This window comes from Lissotriton vulgaris, chromosome 3_1, assembly GCF_964263255.1.
Source record: "Lissotriton vulgaris chromosome 3_1, aLisVul1.2, whole genome shotgun sequence".
Classification (NCBI taxonomy): domain Eukaryota; kingdom Metazoa; phylum Chordata; class Amphibia; order Caudata; family Salamandridae; genus Lissotriton; species Lissotriton vulgaris.
The window spans coordinates 2053129582-2053151705 of NC_141689.1; the positions used below are offsets into that span (position 1 = coordinate 2053129582).

Genomic DNA, 22124 nt, shown 5'->3' on the forward strand with positions numbered 1-22124 from the left:
GGCTAACATTTACAGATCAACCTTTCACGTGTTAATGACAGGACTTAAAATGTACACACCTTAAAACATGCAAAAACAATAAAAGCAGTCAATTTCGACATGAAATCTAATGTTAACACATCAGTGATCGCATCTTACCGTGTTATCTGAAGTTTCCGACTGCACATCTATGTTTAGAGATGTACTCTCAGCTACAGAACCAGATCCTACAGCCGAATCTATTGTCCGAACATCCTCCTCATTTTCTCTGGCCTGAAATATTTCATCAATACAGGAGAAAAGTCATAAATTATTATAAATAAACAAGACCTTCTTTATCAAAAGTTGTCAGAGTGAATGTTACTTGCCAGCTCTGCCACGAACAAAAAAAAAAAGTTTTTATTCATTAAAAAAAAGTTCATACTCACAAGCATCTTTTGCAGGAATTTTAGGTATGATTTTTCTTGATCTTTCAGATGATCAATAAGGTTCGTTAGGCGTTCAATATTCACAGATCTTTCATTTTTCTGTACTAGATCAGCTCTCATGGTGCTGGCTTTGGTGATGTAATCACGGATTTGAACAAGTTTGCTCACAACCTACAGAAAGAATAAGAGGTTAACAGGGTGGTAAAGTAGATTTAATAGTTGCAGGTAAAAGAGAGCAGGACGTACTTGCACAAAGTTTAACTTTTTTAAAATAGGTTTTAAATAGAGTGTCCTGGGAATTTCATATTATTTACAAAAAAACGTGAAGTGAAGCAAATCCTGAGGAGACATATTGTCGCAGCCACAGGGTACTAACACTTTCCCTTTGTAACTGCCCCTTGGCACAGCAATTAAAATATGAAAAAGATCCAGTCTAAACCTAATTATTAAAAATCGCTTGTATGCTGGTAGCGGCCATAATAAATATGGTTCCATGTCTGGGGAGGTTTTAAGCATCAAGTGTGACCTCACACTAGGCTTCAGCAACTCTTTCTCTTCCCATTGTTTGAATCGGAGTGAAAGAGTGCTTTACGAGCGCAAAATCCTTTTTAGTGATCCCCTCAGGTTTTAAAAACAAGTCCAAACGTCCCAACTCGCTAAAACAGGTTTTTAAATATTTGATCCAGGGGATATTGATCATGTGGTCTAAGCTAAGAACCTCTTTTAAGATATTATGTGAGAGACCTAAATCCTTGTTGAGCCAGCATTGTAACCAAAAAGTAAGGGGACGCAAGGCCAAGGTGTCACTTAAAAAAGGCATACCAGTTTCTTCATGGACTGACAGATTCGTGGTGCCCTTTGGGACACTCAACAATTGTTTTAAAAAATTGTTTTCTGTCACCTGGAGACCATCGAGGCCAGAATATCCCCATATGTCACTCCCGTAGCTTGCTATCGATAAGCTTTTGGCCCGATAGATTTTTAGCATAGCTGCCACAGGTCAATTGCCCGTTTTAGCTGCAGAACTAAATAACGCATTATTTGCCCTAAACACCTCACCCCTTTTCTTTATTTTATTTAGAGTTCAGCCCAGTTGAGCCGATGATCTAATAAGACACCCAAGTAGGAAAAGTTGTGCAGTTTGGTACCCTGACTCCGTTCACCATAAAAGGGCACTGTCTTTTCGGACACGGCCCTACCTGCATCACGTAAGATTTAGTATTATTTATGGACAGGTCACGCTTAGCCATAAAACCATGAAATGCATTAAGTAGAGTTTGTAACCCTTTTGGGGTGCGGGCCAGGAGGACTCGGTCGTCCGCATATAGCAGGACGGGCAGTCCTCGCTGTCCCACATATGGGAAATCGGCCCCTGTGTCAAGCAATGATCCTTCTAGATCGTTAATATGAAGGTTAAAAAGGAAGGGGGCTAATATGCACCCCTGCCGAACCCCACTTTCAATGTCAAACGTCCTGGAGACCTTCCAATCGGTGGTGTATCCGATATTGGCCTTGGTATCTCTGTGGAGATCTTTCAGAAAGTCCACCAAAGATCGTTCTACTCCCATGGCCTCCATGGACTGCCACAGCTTTCCCCGGCTGACACAGTCGAAAGCCGAGGAAAGGTCCATGAAGGCCATATAAATGGTCCCGGGGCTGGCGAAGGTGTACCTTCCCAGGATCAGGTAACGGTATAGGCACTGAGCCATGGTCGAGTGACCTTGGCGGAACCCATACTGGATGTCTGAGATGATCTTATTCTCCTCCGCCCAGGTACACAATCTCTTTAAAATGACTCCCCCCAATAACCTTTACAACGGAGTCAATCCGAGAGATTGGCCTATAGTTCCTCGTACAGTTACGATCCCCCTTTTTGTAGACTGGTACGATAGTTGAGATTCACTATGATGCTGGGCAACCTTTCTTAGCCGCAGCATTACCTACTGCGGTAAGGATCCGAGCCCAGAATGAGGGGTTTGATTTAAAAAGGTCCGGAGGGATACCATCCGGGCCTGGGGCCTTTTTATTAGTAAGGTTGTTAATATCCTCCTCTATTTAGTTAACAGAAAACACCACTGCTTCTTTATTTACAATCTTGTCAGGTAAAATTGTCATAATGGGCCCTTTTTGAAATATACTGATAAAGTGGGACACCCATTCTTCCTCTGATGTTGGAGCCCACTTCCCTGACCCCTTCCGTTGAGAAAGGTGATCGGTTGATGGTGCTCCAAAATCTAGAGCTACTGGATAAAGTCACAGGATCCAAGACCTCCCTCCATAATGCTTCTTTCATTTTCGCCTTACGTTTAGCGAGAACATTTTTGTAAGTTTTTCGAAGATTGCTGATCGAGGATCTATCCCTAGGGATTAATTTAAAGCCTGCCTTGAGTTCTCTTGCAGCTTTTGAGCAAAGACAGCAGAACCATTTGGGATCACTGGACATATTACTTTTCCCTCTGGCAAGTAACAAGCCCCCCACTTTAGAAGCAATCTCTTCAAAGGATTTTAAAATTCCTGTGGCTAATGATTCTTCATTAAGGCAACAGGAAAACTCGGCCTCACAAGCGACTTTGAGGGTATCTTGAAAGAGGGATGGGATTACTTGACTCCATTTAATCCGTCTCCCTCCGTTAATGGGTTGTACATTATTGCTGCCCTGTACTTTGCCCTTTTCCTTCATGATGCTCCCTCCTATGGTCACACAGACAGGGTTATGATCGCTGTGTGCGCTTGGAATTATGGAAAAACCCTGAAGAGCTAGGCTAGTTCTGGATATTAATATATGATCTGTAAAAGAGCTAGAGCCTCTGCCCTTAAAGGTGGGTTTCCTTTGTTTGCTAAGTGGCGGGGCAAAACTCAGTGCCGAGGTTAAGCCTTGCTCGTGAAGCAAATTGTTTAATGCGTTACCCTGTGTGGTGTGTTCAAAGTGGAGTCCCGATATCAACGGGCAACCCAATGTCTCCAGGGCATTTAATTTGGGGTCGCCACATGGGTGGACATTGAAATCTCCTACAATGACCATATTCTTCTTGAGGGGACCACAGCTCTGTTTAACATAAATATTTAACTCAGCAATCTCGCAACCTTCTTCTTTACGTTTAGCGTTATAGAAGTTGATCACATGAAGGGTGCTTTCTTTTTGGCCCAGGGAAATAGCCTGTATATTTCTGTTATCTGTGGGGATTGCCCTAATACTACATCTTAGGGCCAACGATACAAAAATTACCAAACCTCCCATGGCTCTACCACTAGTTGCTCTGGTGGCTGGGACAAAGAAGGCTCTAAACCCCTCCAGCACAGTGTTAAAGTTGACAAGCCACTTCTCTTGGAGACAAACGAGCGAGTAATTGCTGACGAACTGCACACATAAGGGGCCTGTGACGTTTCCTGCCAATCCTGCGATGTTCCATGAGAGTACATTGTGCTGATACTCCTTGGTACCTACGGTGATCTCCCGTGGGGGGTCAGGCAATATTGATACAGAGGGGATTACTTCGTCTGGTCCATCAACTAGGATAGACCCAGATTTATTTGGTTTGGCCACCATGATTACATAATCAGGCCATAAGCTATCTGCTGGGGGCAGACTAGTTTTTAGAAAAGTGTTCTTGATGGAAAGATTTGGGATTAAGTGTTTCCCACACCGTCAATCGAATTCATTAAGACCGGAAAGAGCTGCATATAGGTTTAATCTCACAAATGACGGGGGAAACCTGTGTCCACCCCAAACGGGTTCCCATAATGACCTCAAGGGCTGTGGGCCCACTCCCTGTTGACCTCTGTGGCAAGGTGTCCTGTCATAATGTCCCCCATTCAGGATATCAGATCGGGCTCGGATCTTTCACCTGTAAAAGAAGCCTAAAGGCAGTATCTCAATGCCCTGACCCCTAAACCCCCCCCCCATACTCCACATCCCTGAATATTCTTTATACTATTGTTGGGACTGTCAAAATTTACCACAATGCAGTCACCATTTCTAGATTTTCTTGAACTACCTATCCAGGACACACGTCGGACCATATTTACATTATTTCCTACCGATAGACCCTCCAAAGTATTATGAGATAGCCAATAGGTAACCTTGTTTTTCAGTTGGCTGTATTCCTCTTTAGTTCCCTCAGGGAGGGGTGGTACATTACCCAAAACCAACACCAATGGTGTTGATTGCGGGGGTAGGTCAATGACCGGGAGTTTGTCCACATTTCTGGAGGTTTTATCAGTAAATCAATTTCCCTCGGCCTGTGTCAATGATGGAATTTTAGGTTTGTAATGCTTACTGTTATCACCTACTGCTTCAGATTTGTCTGTGACCCCATATGAGTTTGTTTTTCCTTCTCCAATTCCATGCTCCTTGTCGTTTATGTTCTTCCCCTCATCATCTACAATGATTGGGGCTGGACGAGGCATTGGTGATGGATTTATAATCTGTTTGCAGGGATGTATCGGGGGACCGCCCACTTGAAAGCTTGCTGATAAACTTTCCAGCATTTGGTTATTTTCACAAGTTGCCTGTTGCAACTCTGTTGCAACTTTCCCATGTTCGGATTTATTATTTTCAGCATTTCTATAAGTGGGAGCATAAATGATTTTAACAGCTGTTCCACTTGAGCTATAAAACCTATGACTTCACTAGAAGCAGGAGTGACGTGTATGGTAGGCTGAGAAGTGGCAGTAGGTACAATTTGTGGCAATACTGTCGTAGGAGAGATGTGTTTTAGCTGGGGTGGGCTCTTTGGGAGGAAATAGTTTAACAGATTTATTTATAATCTTGGGCACTTTTGATCTTCTACCCGTTTGTCGACCCTCCCGCTCCCCCAGCGGACCAAGGACTCGGTACCCCCTTACGGGGATTCATACCATGACCCCCCCCTCTTCTCTTCACAGCATAACGACTGGACGAGCACAGCAGGGCGATACTATCCACCAGAAGAGGATGAAGACGTCGGTCCCTTTAACTGGGGGAATCTCGGAGTGTGGGCGGAGCCGATAGACACGTCAAAAACAGCGGACGAGGCAGAACAGGTGTGCTTGTTCACCGGAGGTGTAGGAGAGAGGAGAGCGGAGTCGAGTGAGGAGTTGAGGGAGGAAGCAGTAGTTGGAGGATTTGGAGAACGTACAGAGACCGGAGTACCATCTATGGAGAGTCGGAGGAAGAGAGAAGACCCATTGGCGGCCTGGGAGCCAGGAGGCCATCGGCAACACGAGCCGCCCAGCCACACGTCTGGAGGTGTGTGGCTCACCCAGGTACGAGGGCGTATAGCGGGCTGGGTGGGGAGAAAGGGCGGGTCCGTGACGTGACCTGGATCCCCTTTTTTCCGGTAGCCGGTTCCTTCCCTGCACAAACCCTCCCCCCCCCCCCCCCTTCACAACGCCGTTATTACTTCACTGGTGGTGCATCCTCACTACATCCTCACTCCCTTTCCCCTTCACATTTAGAGTGCTGGATAAATGGACTGACACGTGTCTTCTCTGTCTTTTCTCCTGTACGCCTCGAGCCCTTTGCACTACACGACGGAGCCATCCGCAACCGGCACCCACAGCAACACGGAGTCCTCAGCGCCCGGTCCCCGGAGAAGTCCCGGACACTGTTCGCGCACCGCGGCCGCGCACATCACTACCCCCGAGCGCGCAGTGCCATGTGTGGAGCGCGCACAGAGGGTACATCCCACGTGAGTATTCGCGCGCCGCCGCTTTTAAAAGGCGCGCGGCAAGAAAAACGGTAATTTCCAAGTTGCGGAGCTAAGTGTTTTGATGTGCCCATTTGTGTGTGCTTTTTCTATTGCCCTGAAGCTCACGCACCATTTGATGTAATGTTTTATTAGTACCTCGAGGCTGTGGGGGAGCTTGTCTGCCTTTATTTAGGTATCCATGTTAATTGCAGCCCCTTCACAAGCTGCGATTAACATGGATATTTAAACAAAAGCACTCAATCTCCCCCGCAGCCTCGCTTTACTATCAGAACAATACAGCAAGTTTCAAAACACAGCGTGTGTTTTGTAGGCTAATCTGCCTTGTTCGCAGACTTGCTGTATTGGTTTGGTAGTAAAGTGAGGCTGCGCGCAGATTGGGTGCTTTTATTTAAGAATCCATGTTAAGCGCAGCTCGTGAAGGGGCTGTTATTAGGAATATGCTTCTTACCAGTATGCAAATGCTCTTGGCATGAAGGGCTGCTGACATTCATATCTGTGCATAGATCGCCGCCTAGTGTTGGGTCCGGATGATTGCACATTGTTGTCCTGGAAGAGTCTTCGAAGTATCACGAGATAGGTGGCTCCTCCCCTGGACTACAGTGTGCATGGGCATCCTCTTCATCCCCAGATTGTTTTTCGCCATTGTGGCAGAGATGGAGTGTAATACTGAAAGTGATGACCATGCCTGAAAATGATTCTGAGAGCTACAGCTGCGACAGGCACCGGGGAGGAGGGCGGGCGATATGAATGTCAGCAGCCCTTCATGCCAAGAACAGATGCATACTGGTAAGTAGCATATTCCGTTCGAGGCATGAGGGCTGCTGAATTCATATCTGTGCATAGAAAAAATAGCAGTTTCCTCCTTACCGGCGGGTGCCCGTGCCAGCTGCAGCAGTCTGAAAGAGAGTTCTGAGAACAGCCTGTCCTACAGCAGCTTGCTGTTTGGAGTGTACATCTACGCAGTAGTGTTTGGTAAATGTATGTATGGTGGTCCAAGTGGCTGCCCTACATATATCTTCCAGAGGAATATTACCCAGGAAAGCCATGGAAGCCCCTAACTAGCGTGTGGAATACGCTCTAGGGGGAACTGTTAATGTGCGCTTAGCATTCTGATAACAGATTTGGATACATTTACCAATCCACCTGGCTGTACCTGACTTGGAGATAGGGTTGCCTTTATGTTGTGGAGAGAATGCAACGAACAGCTGTTTAGTCTTTCGAAAATCTTTTGTCCTGTTGATGTAATACAGGAGAGCTCTTTTGACATCCAAGGTGTGCAGTGCTCTGTCTGCCACTGAATCAGGGTTAGGAAAGAAAACTGGCAGTTCTATATTCTGGTTAAGGTGGAACTGCGAAACCACCTTTGGCATGAATTTAGGGTTGGTGCGAAGCACCACTCTATTCGCATGGATTTGCAGGTAGGGTTCCTGAATTGTGAGGGCGTGCAGTTCACTGACCCTCCGCAGCGATGTAATAGCTATTAGGAAGGCCACCTTCCAGGTGAGGAACTGTATCTCACAGGAATGGAGTGGCTCAAAGGGTGGCCCCATGAGTCTGGTGAGAACGATATTTAAGTTCCAGACTGGTGAAGGGGGGTGTCTGGGAGGGATTACTCTCTTAAGTCCTTCTAGAAAGGCTTTAATGGCAGGCACCCTGAAAACGGAAAGGTGTTGCCTGTTTTGAAGGTAAGCGGCTATGGCCGCCAGATGGATCTTGATGGAACTGTATGCCAGGTTGCATTGGTACAGATGCAACAAGTAACATATGATGTTTTGCGTAGATGCGTCCAACGGATTAATGTCATTGTTGGAGCAGTAAATAACAAACCGCTTCCATTTGGCTGCATAGCAGGCCCTGGTAGTCGGTCGTCTTGCCTCCTTGATGATGTTCATGCACTCAGGAGGCAAGTTCAGGTATCCAAACTCTATGACCTCAGGAGCCAAATCGCAAGGTTCAACTGTTGGGGATCTGGGTGCTGAATTTCGCCATGGCTCTGAGTGAGGAGGCTGGGAGTGAGGCGCAGCCGTTGGTGAGGCACCACTGAAAGTTCCAGGAACGTGGTGTACCAAGCCTGCCGTGCCCACGTTGGAGCAACCAGGATGAGTGTCATGGAGTGCTGTCGCAGTTTGCGCGCCACCAGAGGTATGAGGGGGGCTGGCGGAAAGGCGTACGCAAATCTGCCTGACCAGTTCATCCATATCGCATTGCCCTGAGACTGCGGGTGTTGGAACCTGGCGGCGAAGTTTGGGCATTTTGCGTTCTCGCTTGTGGCGAAGAGGTCGATGTCTGGATGACCCCACTGTTGGAAGTACGGATGGAGAACCGACGGGTGGATCTCCCACTCGTGCATCTGATGACTGTGCCTGCTGAGCAAGTCCGCCATTTGGTTGTCGACACCCGGGAGATGCTCCGCCATGAGGAAGATGTTCCTCTGAATGGCCCACTTCCACATGCTCTGGGCTAGGTGAGACAGCTGCGGGGAGTGCGTGCCCCCCTGCTTCTGGATCTACTACATGGCGGTCATGTTGTCCGTCCAGACTAACACGACCTTGTTGCAGAGGTGCAACTTTAGTGCCATGAAGATCGTCATCAGTTCCAACACATTGATATGCATCCTCTGCTGTTGTGCTGTCCATAGTCCCTTCACTGTGTAGTGGAGGACATGCGCTCCCCATCCCTGGAGAGATGCGTCCGTCGTTAGCACTATCTGTGGGACAGGCTCTTGGAACGGTCGTCCCCTGCAAAGGTTTTGTGGGTTCCACCAATGCAGAGAGTTGTAAGCACGACCGGTCACCAACACTAGGTCTTTAAGACGGCCATGAGCCTGGTTCCACTGACGGGCTAAGCATTCTTGAAGGGGACGCATGTGCAGCCTCGCGTGCGGGACTATGAATATGCAGGATGCCATCATGCCAATCAGCTGCATGAACACCTGCGCTGGGAGGGATCGCTGAGGTTGGAACCTCCGGATGAGCGCTTGCATGCGGTTGACCCTGGCCGGGTTCGGCTGCGCCGTGGCCGACTGGGTGTTTAGTGTTGCCCCCAGGTGTTGCACATGGGCTGGCTGCAGGTGAGACTTTGCGTAGTTGAGAGAGAACCCCAGACTGTGAAGGAGGTGAATGGTCCGCGACATGTCGGGGCCGCACTGCATGGCAAAGTTGGCCTGCACGAGCCAGTCGTCCAGGTAGGGATACTCGTGAACACCTTGCCTGCGAAGGTGCGCCGCCACCGTCGCCAAGCACTTGGTGAAAACCCTGGGAGCAGTAGTGACCCCGAACGGCAGAACTTTGAATTGGTAATGCTGACCGTTGATTGTGAACCTGAGATATTTTTTGTGACTTGGGTGAATGGGAATGTGTAAATACGCATCCTTGAGGTCCAGGGTGGCTAGGAAGTAGCCCTGACGGAGCAGCGGCAGGACTTGTTGTAAGGTTAGCATGTGAAAGTGCTCCGAAAGGATGTATTGGTGAGGGGTCTGAGGTCTAGAATGGGCCACAGGGACCCGTCCTTTTTTGGAATCAAGAAGTACAGGGAGTACACCCCTGCACCCCTTTCTTTGACAGGCACGAGTTCTATGGCTCCTTTTTGCAGCATGGAGAGTACTTCTTGCTGCAATAAGAGCGAGTGCTCTGCGGACATAGGACGGTTTCCTGGGGGTATGTTGGGGGGGGGGGGGGGGGGGGGGGGAGGTTAGTTCTAGACAATAGCCGTACCGGATAAGTTGTCTCACCCACCTGTCTGTTGTGATGTCTTCCCAGAGTGGCAGGAACTGCTGGAGTCTCCCCCCGACAGGTGTTAGATGGTCGGGGGGCAGTGACAATAAGTCACTGTTTGTTGGGAGTGGAGGACCTGGCGTTGTTATTGCCGCGGCCTCTCCCTTTGGCGCTGTTCCCGCGGTATCCACCTCTGGTGTTTTTAGTGTAGGCAGATTGCGTGTTGCCTTTGGCGTACTGGGAATGCTGTAGAGCCTGTCCTCTTGTTGCTCCCCTGTTACCGGAGCGACGAAAAGAACTGCCTCGAAACTGCTGTGACTGGAGAGCCCCCATGGATTTCGCTGCCTCAGTGTCTTTTTTCATTTTCTCAAGTGTTGTGTCAACTTCCGGTCCAAACAGGAAGTCCGGATTTACCGGCTGATTGAGAAGAATAGTTTGGATCTCGGATTTAAACCCTGAGATGCGCAGCCATGCATGGCGTCGCAGCATCACGCTAGTATTTATTGCCCTTGCTGCAGTGTCTGCTGCGTCCAGTGCGCATTTGATTGACGCATTGGAGATCAGTTTGCCCTCCTGTATAACCATTTCTGCTGCCTCTGTACATATCAGGCATGTGCTGCATTAATTGTTCTAGGGTGTCGTAGTGCGCCCTGTCGTACCTAGCCAACAGGGCCTGTGTGTTGGCTATTCTCCAAATGTTAGCGGCTTGCGCTGCCACACGCTTCCCAGACGCTTCAAAGATCTTTGACTCTTTGTCCGGAGGGGGAGCGTCACCAGTTGATTGAGAGTTCGCCCTTTTGCGTGCATTAGCCACCACGAGGGAGTCCAAGGGGAGCTGGCCTTTGATATAGGTGGGGGTCCACTGGGGCAGGCCTTTTTTTTTTGTCGATCCGGGGATTGATAACCCTGGCTTTGGTTGGCTCCTTGAAAATGGCTGTGGCATGCTTGATCTAGGGCTCGTTCTCGGGGGATCGGATGTTTCTTTCTTATTTACCCTGCTGATATGCTGCAGATCTAACATGTAACTTTGGCTAATTCCTGCAATAAAAATATATTTAAAAAAAAAAGATAGAGAGCTTCCTCCTCCGCTCCTGACCAGCTACAATTTTATTAAACTGTTAATCAACATAAGGACTTTCTTTGTCACTTTTTATCACTTCAGTATTTTAAAGTGCTGTATCAAGTGCTTTGATACTTTTATTTTCACATGTTACGGCATATAGATAATAAAGATTAATTGTATATGTTCTTAGCATTAAAGTTAGGAAATTAAGAAGCATGTCCTAGGTAACACATTTCTCACAGAAATATTTTTGAGCCATCACAAGAAACTGAAAGGAAAGAGTACATTGTTGCTTAAACACATGCAGATTTACTGCTGAAATATTCTTTTGCACAGCAGCTACCATTTGCCGGAAAGAATGACTTATCCCTTGGGGAAAAACATATTGCGAATGCAAGTAGATGTTACTACAGTAATGTGGAAAGTAATACTATGTAAATCTATATAACTGTAACCATACCTGGCTACTATCTATCGCTGGCTCCCCTCTTCCATCTTCTTCAGAGACTTGGAAATTTGGTACACCATCTTTAGTCAGAATTGAGGCAAGAAATTCTTTACACTGTGAAGATCCTGTAGCTTCCTTTTTTGGTTGACCTTTGGTTGTATCCTTACTCTTGTTGGTATTAATCTGTAGTGGAACAAAGTTGAATGGTTTTCTGTTTTCTCCAACCTGGCGTTTGTTATTGGCAGCCGTTGCTCTTCCCTGAGAATCACTTCCAATGCTCCTCTAAAAAAACACATCAACACAAAAATGAAAAATCTACCATAAAGTGTTATGCATTCATCTTTGAAAGAGCTGACCCTTGAATATACATCGGCATGGTAAGCCAACATCAAAAGAATAAGACATTTTGCCTGATTAACACTTTCACACAACTCATTCATAAGATGTTTACTTTCCATTATTGAATTCTACTGACATTATACAATGACTATTTTGCTTTTAATATATATAGGGGCGCTCGCTACTTTTTATGCTACCTATCGTCTGAGCCCCCACCATATTTTGCTTTGTGCACCAGACAGAGTGCCTTGAATTCAATTCTCTGCCTCACAGGGAGCTAATGCAATGCTTTTAGTCCATGAGATGTAGGGTGACCCTTTGGAAGTTTTAAGATTAGTCGTGCTGCCGCATTCTGCAGGGATTGCAGCTTATTTATCTGGTGTTTGTCGATACCCAGAAACATTGCGTTGCAGTAGTCCAATTTGGACAGAAAAGGGGCCACCATTAGTCTTCTGTAACTTGGGGGGATGAAAGGGAAAATTTTACGAAGGGTCTTTAGCATGAAGAAACTGGCCAATGTTAGGCTGTTTACCTATGCTGACATATTGAGTTTATCATCGAAAATAATTCCGAGATTCCTGACCTTCCTAACCGGAATTGGGCATTCCCCTGCCTCTAGCGGCCACCAGTACTTATTCCATAATGACGTTGTCCAATTTCCAAACTCGATCACTTCGGTCTTTCCTGTGCTTATCTTCAGGAAACTCAAGGTCATCCACTTCATGATATCCTTTAGGCAGGAGTGGAAACTGGTATCTGTTAACTCAGGCCTATCTGACAGGTATATCATTAGTTGAGAATCGTCAGCATACGACACAAATGTGAAACAGTGTTTCCTGACTAGTGTTGCTAAGGGTTTCACATAGACGTTAAACAACGTCAGGGACAGAGCCAATCCCTGAGGAATACCACAGGGCAGATTGAAACTGTCGACTCGAGGCCATCCCACCTCAGGTTCTGTTTCCTGTCCTGCAGAAAAGAGGAGAGAAGGGCCAGCGCAGCGTCCTCAATTCCCACCTCCCGTAGTCGCCGCACCAACACCGACTGGTTCACGGTGTCTAAATGCGGCCGACAAATCAAGGAGGACGAGAATTGCCCTGCCACCACTCTCTGAATCCAAAAACCATGTTGGGTGGAATCGAATAATCCGTTACTCTCTAAGTATTCTGTCAGTGTCCTATTATCGGATTTTTTGAGGACTTTAGCCACAAATGGTGAACCCATAATTGGGCGATAATTATTAGGTTCAGTGGGCTCTAGTGAAGTTTTCTTCAAAATTGGCCTAATGCATGCGGTCTTCCAGGCCGTAGGGTAGGTCCCTGATGCCAGAAATTGGTTAATCAGGGGTGTAAGAGTCACACTAATCCTCTCAGCAGCCAGGTGCATGATAGCAGGAGGACAGGGGTCATTCGAAGATCCGGATTTTATCAAGTTTAGAAGGTTAGTGACATCCTCAGTGGGAAGGGGCATAAAACAAGTTAGCTTGGGTTGCGCTGCCTCTACCATGGATGAGGATTGGAGGTTGATTGCCTGAGCTTTTGAGGAATTTGCAAGGCTGTCATAGATCACTTGAACCTTATTCTGGTAAAAGACGGCCAACTGATTATAGAAATCCTGATCAGGTTTAAACGGGTTGGCCTGCTGGGGTTTGGTTAAAAAGTTCACAGATTTAAAAAGTTATTTGGCTGAATTACCTGCCTCTTGAATTTTAGCTGTGAAATATGTTCGTTTAGCTTCCAGAATAGCCTCCTTGCAGAGTTTAAGAGCTTCATTATAGGCCGCTTTGGTTTGTCTACTGTACTCTACTCTCCAAAGACGCTCAAACCTCCTGCATTCTACCTTTAGCCCTTTAAGTTTAGGGCCGTACCAGGGTGTCACCACTGGGTGCCTCTTTGCTGTCCTGGTATGTTCAGGGGCAACACGATTAACTGCGTTAAGATCCACTCATTAAACTGAAGGGACGCGGCCTAGTTGTCGCCATCTAATACTAGGGGGGGGGAGATGTTAAGGGCATCCTGTAGAGCCCCACTTTTTACCTTATTCCAGCGTCTAAACACCACCCTAGTTGTTTCGGGCGGAAGCAGTTCTTTAAGGCCATGAGCCTGCCGGTGAAAAAGACTGCCTTATGATCAGTCCAGGGGAGGGACTCCACGCTTACAAATTTAATATTAGGGTTATTTGAAAAGAGCCCATCCAGAGTGTGCCCCCCTTGATGTTTGGGCTCGGACACTAACTGGTCCAAGCCATACGCCTTCAAATGGTCGAGGAGTGTGGCAGTCTCAAAATTTGAACCCAGCTCTAGATGGTAGTTAAGTCTCCAAGTATTGTAAAAAATTCGAAGTCTATACAAGTTTCCATATAAGTCAGGAGTGCCTGCGAAAAAGCTGCTCTGGGACCCGGCAGTCAATAGACCAGTAGGCCCTGAAAGTTAAAAGAGTCCTTGAGCCTAGTGCAGAAGTACGCTATTTCCGCTGGAAGGTCCCCCACTGCCTCCACTTGAACCTTCAGGAAATCCTTGTAGATAATGGCTATACCCCCCCCGCCTCTTTTTCCTTGTCTATCTTGATTGCATAGTGCATAGCCAGGTGGCAGGACAGTGTTCCAATCTGGGGCCGAAGTATCATCCGTCCAGGTCTCAGTGAAAAAGACTATATCGGGGTTATGCACAGTTAAAAAAATTCTAGTTCATATGTATGTTTGACCACAGAACGTGTGTTGAGGAGTATACAGTAGAGGCTGTTTCCTTGTATCTCGACAGTACCTCAATCGGCCCTTGATCTACAGAAATAGAGCCAGTGCTACCCTCCATCCGAGATCCTGCCTATCCCCGCACTCTGTTCCTCCCACTTCGCCTCCCAACTGTGTAGCACTGTAGTCATGTCCTCCCCTACCTGAAACAGGCAGTATGAACAAGGTGGCACTACCATCTCCTGCCCCAAACTGACGGAGTCGTGCTACCTGCAGCCTTCCTCCCGAAGCTTCAACAGGGCCTCTCTGGTATAGGACTGAACACTGAAATGGCCAGGGGTCCTGGAGCTGTACTACAAGGCGAGAGTAGGAGAGGAGCTAGAACATCCCAATTGAAGGTAGAGGCTCTTACAGTGAACTCACATGCAGAAAGTGACCCATGGACAATCCCAGTCCTGAATCAAGATCTGGTCCTAGAGCGTTAACGGCCAGAATGGGAAGCTGAAAACATCAACAGTACTGCAATTCATTAAACGCCATGCCCCAGAAGTAATTCGCCTACAGGAGACGTACCTTATGGGTAATAAATGTAAAACTTCAGACAGATATGGCTATACTCTCAGGGCGCATGCAGGAAACCCCTCTGGCTCCAGGGGGGTAGGAATGCTAATCAAGCGATCCTGTACGATAGAAGCAAAGAACATGGGGACAGATGGTCTCAGCAGGTACACAGCACTCAGTGGCACGTGGGAGGGGGAGAGACTTACATTCTGCTCTGTTCACTCGCCACCAGGGACATAGACACATTGGGTTCCACATTACTGCAGCTGTCTGAAGGTAGACTGGTTGTGGGGAGAGAAGTGAACGACAGTCACAGCGGAACTAGATGTGTTAAGTAGGAGTCCACCCGGGACGGGTACCACCCGGCAGGGTGGTTAGAAATTCTGACACTATTGTAGAGCGGGGAAGCCCCAGGTATTGCACTAAGCAAGCTCTAAAGGTTTTTTTTTATTTTTTTAAGTTAAATATTTTACTTCTCAAATATTCAAAGTACAAAGGCATACATTTTAATTTGTTAAATAGACATTCAGACAGCATACTAAGCCCAAACGTTAGAGGAAACAGAGAACTCAGACGAGTTCTGTAATAAAACAGACAGAGATTTGCTGTCTTAGAGTGGGAAAGGCCTGTTCCCTCTTCACCTCAAATCATTTTCTTTTATAGTATTTCAGACAAAAAGTGCATGCATTTACAGAAATATTACCTAGACTCTCATGCTTTTACCCAACTGAAAGCAAGCAAAAATATAAATTTGCAATAGAATATATTTCTGGATTTTCTCACTATTACATTACATGGGATTCTACGTTCACACATTCTATAACAACGGGACACAATGGTTAAATAGTATTTTATTCAGTCTGAGACAGTGTAATTCAAACTTGAGAAAATGACATTTCATTCAGATCATTCAAGAGTCTTTCACTTGGTCTGTGGAGACTAATAACTTTATTCTAGGGGAGAAGGAAACAGCAAGATGTAGTACAACGTCGCATTAAAGATGCGCAACAAACAAATGCTAAGTTAGCCTAATTTAATTAAAGCATTCACATGGACCTCCTTTGGGTCATCCCAAACCTTATTTTACTAACATGATGTCCATAATCCCTTTCTAGAGACTCTTCCCTCCTCCAGCTCTCTATTTACTCATCTCACACCTCATCTTACTACTATGATCTCCCAACTACAGAGTTGGCAACATTTGAAAAACATTTCCAGGGACACTGCAGCACAGCTATCAATTTGCTACATCCTCTGCACCAAGGCTCCGCCCACTCCGCCGAAGCCACATAATTAGCATAATTTAACTCTGCTTTATTATCATAGTGTAGAAGATAGGGTCTACTCAATAGAGAGAGAATTGCAGGGATCTGACACTGAAACCCCAAACCCAAGGCCAAAATAACGGAGTTCATAGCTCCCAAGGTTTGAGATTGCTATGTGTGACATTTTCTTATTTTCAGTGTACTTAGGAGTGCTTCAACACTAATGAGTGACACTTTCTAGCGAGTAAAATCAAACAATTAACAGCAGGGAAACATTTAATTATCAGAAATGATACTAATTTGAGCAACCAGAAACTCTTTAAAGATCTGAAAACTGCTGCTAAGCACTAGAAATGGAAGGGCAATGGTGGATCCGCTGTTATGAGAGAAGCAATCATTTTAAAGATGCTCAAAGGGTTTTTTTTGATGGGGGACTGGCAGTACCAGACATACGCAGTTACTATTGGGCATCACCGTTGGTGAATGTTAATGGTTGGATGTTCAATGACAGGGTAGAACCAGCATATAGGGTGGCTAGATTGAACATGGGAACACGAGGCCCGCAAGATTTACTCTACAGAAAGCGCATGGATAAACATCTCCCTGCACATACAAGAACAGTAGCGAGGGTATGGAAAAAGCGGCCTCGAAGTACATGGGGTGGGAGAAGAAACTCTCATGGATGACTCCAATCTGGGTAGGGGATTTTTTGAGGGAGGTGAGTAGCCTGGACGGCTTCACTAAATGGGAACTGCTAGGGATCGAGACACTAGGAGACATCTGGAGAGGAGGGGAGTACATTACATTTGTAGATTTGCAAAGCGAGTACACGATGGGACAAGGGAAATATACCCAGCTCGGGCATGTACTACGAAAACTCATCATTGAAGCAGAAACATTAAAAGAGGCCGCATCATAGAAGACAGGATACAGACAGAGCGGTTTTGTGCAAAGACAATATCTTTATTCTATACAAAATAGTCAACAACACCCCAGAACCTACGAACAGAGCGTGGGAGGCATGGGAACAAGAGGTTGATGCCTTAGATGATGAGCAATCGTTGGAAGTACTACAGGGCGAAAGAGGAGACGATTCGAGCCAGGTTCCACCTTCTACAGCATAAAATACTGCATAGAGTATATTACCCTAGGTATGTGTTATGCAAGTTGGGGGAAAGTGAAAATACGAAATGTCAAAGAAGCAGTGGGTTTGAGGGTTCCTTCTACCACTTGCTCTGGGACTTCCGGATTCTTCAGGAATACTGGAAAAAGATAGCCACGGCAATGTCAATCAATCAATCAATCATTTGTAGAGCGCACTACATACCCGTGAGGGTCTCAAGGCGCAGGGAGGGGGGAGGGGGCGCTACTGATCGAACAGTCAGGTCTTGAGTAGCCTCCTGTCAGAGGTAGTGGATATGGAATTCCCATTTGAACCAAAACGGTTCCTCCTAATTACTGAGTCTATTGAAGACTGGCCACGACATGTAAAAGAATGGCTGGTATTGGCTGTGGTAGTTGCAAAGCGGAACGTGGCAAAGAAATGGGGGGCGACTTCCATCCCGACACTGGAGGAATGGGAAAATGATTTAGACTGGTGTTGGCAAGTGAAACAAACTATTTATAAAAGCAGAGGGGGCCTCAAGAAAAGGGAGAAAGTCTGGAAGGCATGGCAGACAGAGGATTACAGATGGGATAAACTGTACCAATGTGTTCAGTTCTAGTCACGATTCTACTTTATTACTGTATGTTGACAGTGTTAACCCAGAACATACAGTAATAAAGTGGACAAGTGTGGCTCAATGATTAGAGCGGCATACCCTGATTCAGAGGTCTAGCCCGGGACCAGGGTTCAATTCCCCGCCTCGGCGGGTCTTGAGCTCAAAATTCCACGGACCTGATAATTCTCGCCTCGGTGCCTATTCCAATCATGGAGTCCCACTCTGCAACTCTGGGCAATAGCTTGCTTAATCTCCACAACGGCTCCCACAACGCTAAGGATGCCTGGCCTCCACCTTGGGGGTGCCCAGGAGTGGACGCCTCACAGGGAAAGCCAGGATGGGTTCCACAGCGGTATTCGTACAAGCGCCTTGAGACCCTTGCGGGTGAGTAGTTATTATTATTATTATTAATTGTGTTTTGTTAAGCGCAAACAACCCGGAGGCCTCGTAGCGCTGTGTATAGTCAGACTAGTATGAGATGAGAACAGGTTTAGATAAAAAGGAGAGTTTTTAGTTCCTTCCGAAATTTCAGAAGGTTTGGTTCGCTGCGAAGGGTGGTGGGCAGGGAATTCCAGGCTTTTGCGGCATTCCAGGAAAAGGAACGCCCACCCCATCTGGTGCGTCTGATTTTATTGACGGTAGCCAGGAATGCTGTGCTAGATCGCAGTGCTCTGTGGGGGAGGTAGGGGGTCGCTAAGGAACAGATCATTGTTGGAGCGGTCTTCCACATGGCCTTGTGCATAATGCACATAGATTTGAACAGTACTCTGGCCTTAATGGGAAGCCAGTGCAGTTTCCTCAAAGCCGCTGTTCCTGATTCCCGCTGATTGAGGCCCAATAAAAGGCAGGCTGCAGCGTTTTGGGTTACCTGAATCTTCCTTATTGTGGAGGCAGGAGCCCCTAGATATAGGGAGTTCCCATAGTCCAGACGGGACAAGATAATGGCTTGCACCATTATTCTACGGGCTTGGAAAGGGAGGAGTGGCAGCACTTTCCTAAGCATGCGCATAAGCCCAAAACAGGTGGCGGACAGAATGGTTGCTTGCTGAATGAAGCTTAAGTTTGCGTCCAGCCAAATGCCCAAACTTAGAGTAGTGCGCTATACAAGTATCAATTTACATTTTTTACTCAAAAAAAGGGATTATGGATCGAATATAAAAGCTCTTTGTATGTACAGCTATGTTACGTGTTAAAACAAATGTCTAAAAATATTACACTTACAAATAGTGGCAAGAAATCTACTTTTTTGAATGACCGGTTAGTAAATATTTTTGTTTGAAAAAATTAAATGCAATTTATTCAAGCTACAATCATTTTTAAAACATAGTCCACACCTCTAATTAAACAGCCAAACACAGTATGGTAAGCATGAAATACTGCCATTTTACTTTTGAATGCTCAATGTTTCACATGCAATGTGGCGGCCACACACCGGAGGGTTTTAATTCTGGGCGATTTTAATCTTTGGCCGAATGGCTCCCTTGATACAGGTTTGGCCAATATATCCCAATCATGTGAGGGGCTGGGACTGCGTCAACAAGTCTCGGTAGCCACCCACATGGGGGGACACATGTTGGACCTCATCTTTGCTTTAGATGAGCAGCTATACATGGGGGAGGTTCTCCCGATGGACTGGACTGACCACCTTTTGGTCAAATTCTACCTGAATATGGCCAACTGGGATAAAAGGGAAGGCAATCGGAGGACTAATTTTGTGGGCAGGGATTGGAGCGCCTTGGTACAGAGGAAAAGTCATGGTGAAGTGTTCTCGGTGGAAGACTGCTTCTCGCCGGAGGCTCAGGTCGATGAGAACCATTCCACTTTCTGTAAAGAGATCACTCTGACCCTGGACTCACTGGTGCCTCGCAAATCCTTTCAGATTAAGGGGAGGCCATCTGCCCCCTGGTTTGGGGAGGAATTGAAAAAACTGAAGCTTGATTGTAATCGGGCCGAGAGAATCTGGAGACAGAAATATCTAATTGAGGACAAAAAGGTTTGGAGAGCAAAAATTTTGGAATATAGGAAGGTCAGGGCTTCAAATAGCTCTCACTGCTTTTTTAAAATCCTCAATAGCCTGACTAAACCAGAGTGTTGTAAAAATGACTTCCTGCCATCTCAGAGGCTCTGTGATAATCTTGCCAACTTTTTTCACAATAAAGTAGCCATTATCATTGAGGAGTTGGGGAAGGCATCAGAGCCGTTGAAAGTAGGACACGAGCAGTTGTCCCTCATCAAGGACAAGGGTGAGCTGACAGGGAATGGCAGTACAGTGGAGGTTGCCTTGGGAGCACTTTCTGAATTTCCCCTTCTTCAGATTGAGGATTTCTACAAGTTAACAGATAGCATTGTGTCAGGCTCCCCCTTGGACCCACTGCCTTGTAAAATCTGGAAGGAGTTCGGGGTAGAACTCTTCCCACTATTGTGTGAGATCTGTAATCAGTCTCTTGCAGAAGGGGTGGTTCCAAGCCAATGGAAGCAGGCGTTGGTAACGCCATTGCTTAAAAAAACCCTCCCTTGATCCAGAATGTCTAAAGAATTTTAGACCAATATCCCTTCTACCTTTTCCGGCTAAGGTAGTGGAACACTGTCCGCGCATTTAGAACAGGCTAAACACCTGGAGGAGGAGCAGTTCGGGTTTCGACCGGCTCATAGTACTGAGACGGCACTGGTGACCGTAATGGATGAGCTTCGGGGGCGGGCAGACAGGGGCCAGGCAGCAGTGTTGATTCTGCTGGACCGGTCTTCCGCCTTCGATACGGCCAACCACAACATCCTTCTGAACCGGTTGAGTGAGGTGGGAGTTACGGGAGTGGCCCTTAGGTGGTTTCACTCCTTTCTCTCAGGGAGGCAGCAAGCGGTGTCTCTTCCTCCTTACCAATCCCCCTCTTCTCATGTCTCACATGGGGTGCCTCAGGGCTCGGCCATCAGCCCCATTCTTTTTATTGTCTATTTGAGACCCTTGTTGACGATCATCAAGCGTTATAACAGCAAGGTCATCAACTACGCTGATGATACGCAACTCATTCTCTCCCTGGAGGGAGAGCAGTCCATCTCAGTAGAGGGGTTTCATAGATGTTTAGAAGATATGTCACAGTGGCTGAAGGAGAATTCTTTACAGTTTAATATAGCTAAAACTGAGCTGTTGCAATTTTAGATGTGCAGGAACACGGTAGGGCCGCTAATGAATCTGTGGCCCCCAATCCTGGCCAGCCGGTCAAAACAGTTTGTAACTTGGGGGTAACATTTGATTGTAGCCTCTCCCTGGAGGCGCACTTGGGGAAGGTGGTGAGCTGCTGCCTGGCGATTATTCGCTCTTTGAGGTAGATTTTTCCTTTTTTACCCCATCAAGCCCGCGTCCGGATAGCACGGAGTACGATACTTAGTTGGGCGGATTATTGTAATGCCCTGCTCCTTGAATCCCCTAAATTCCTACTAGACAGGCTACAGCGGATGCAATCTGCTGCTGCCAAACTGGTACTAGGATAGTCAAGGAGGTCCTCCGCCTCTGGAGCATTGGCGGAGTTGCACTGGCTCCCTGTGACACAAAGACTCAAATTGAAATCCTTGTGTCTAGTATTTAAAGCCCTACATGGAAAAGGACCCGTCTCTTTCCAGCAAAAATTTGAATGGTACGTTCCAGGCAGAACGCTCCGCTCCTCTGGAGGCAAGTTAATAAAAGTTCCACGTTTTAAAAAAGTTAGAGCTGGTGGTAGATCATTTGGGGTGGCTGCAGTCAGGCTGTGGAACACTCTACCTACTGAATTGAGACAACACAAGGATCTTCTTGCGTTCAGAAAGAACCTTAAAACTTGGTTATTCCCTAAGAACTAGGCCTGTGCTTTAGCCCCCTTCTGTGTTGACATGGTCTTTGAGTTACTAGCACCAAGATGCCTGTCAGGTGATAGTGAGCTTTAGAAATTGTATAAATGAATAAATAAATAATAAAGCACTGTCCGTTACATGTAGTGTGGAGATCCTTTTTACCATTTTACGTTAAATATAAAAGCACTTCAGCACTGGTGGGTGCTGGGGAGGAGTTCACGGCTTTTAGTGCACAACATTCCAGAAAAACGCTACGGTAAATCTGTCGTTCCAGTTAACAACCAGGAAACGGGGTTTATTTTCCTACACTTTTAAGGTAAAGTAGACATAATAATATAATATTGATAATGGTGGTATTATTCTGCACTTCGAAAGTAACACCTCTGAAAATAACACCTCCCAATGAT

The 22124-nt window shown here is 46.5% G+C and overlaps 1 protein-coding gene across 9 annotated transcripts in view; it reads right to left on the bottom strand.

The window, feature by feature from the left end:
• The window catches only part of PCM1 (pericentriolar material 1), a 1333387-nt gene that overhangs the window by 1239559 nt on the left and 71704 nt on the right, over positions 1–22124 (bottom strand). For all 9 annotated transcript variants that reach the window (XM_086962572.1, XM_086962571.1, XM_086962570.1 and 6 more), the window contains exons 4-6: positions 11334–11603; positions 408–578; positions 139–252 (exon numbers count right to left, since the gene is read on the bottom strand). In XM_086962572.1, coding sequence (XP_086818698.1) covers positions 139–252; positions 408–578; positions 11334–11603 — 555 coding nt within the window. The remainder of the gene's footprint in view (positions 1–138; positions 253–407; positions 579–11333; positions 11604–22124) is intronic.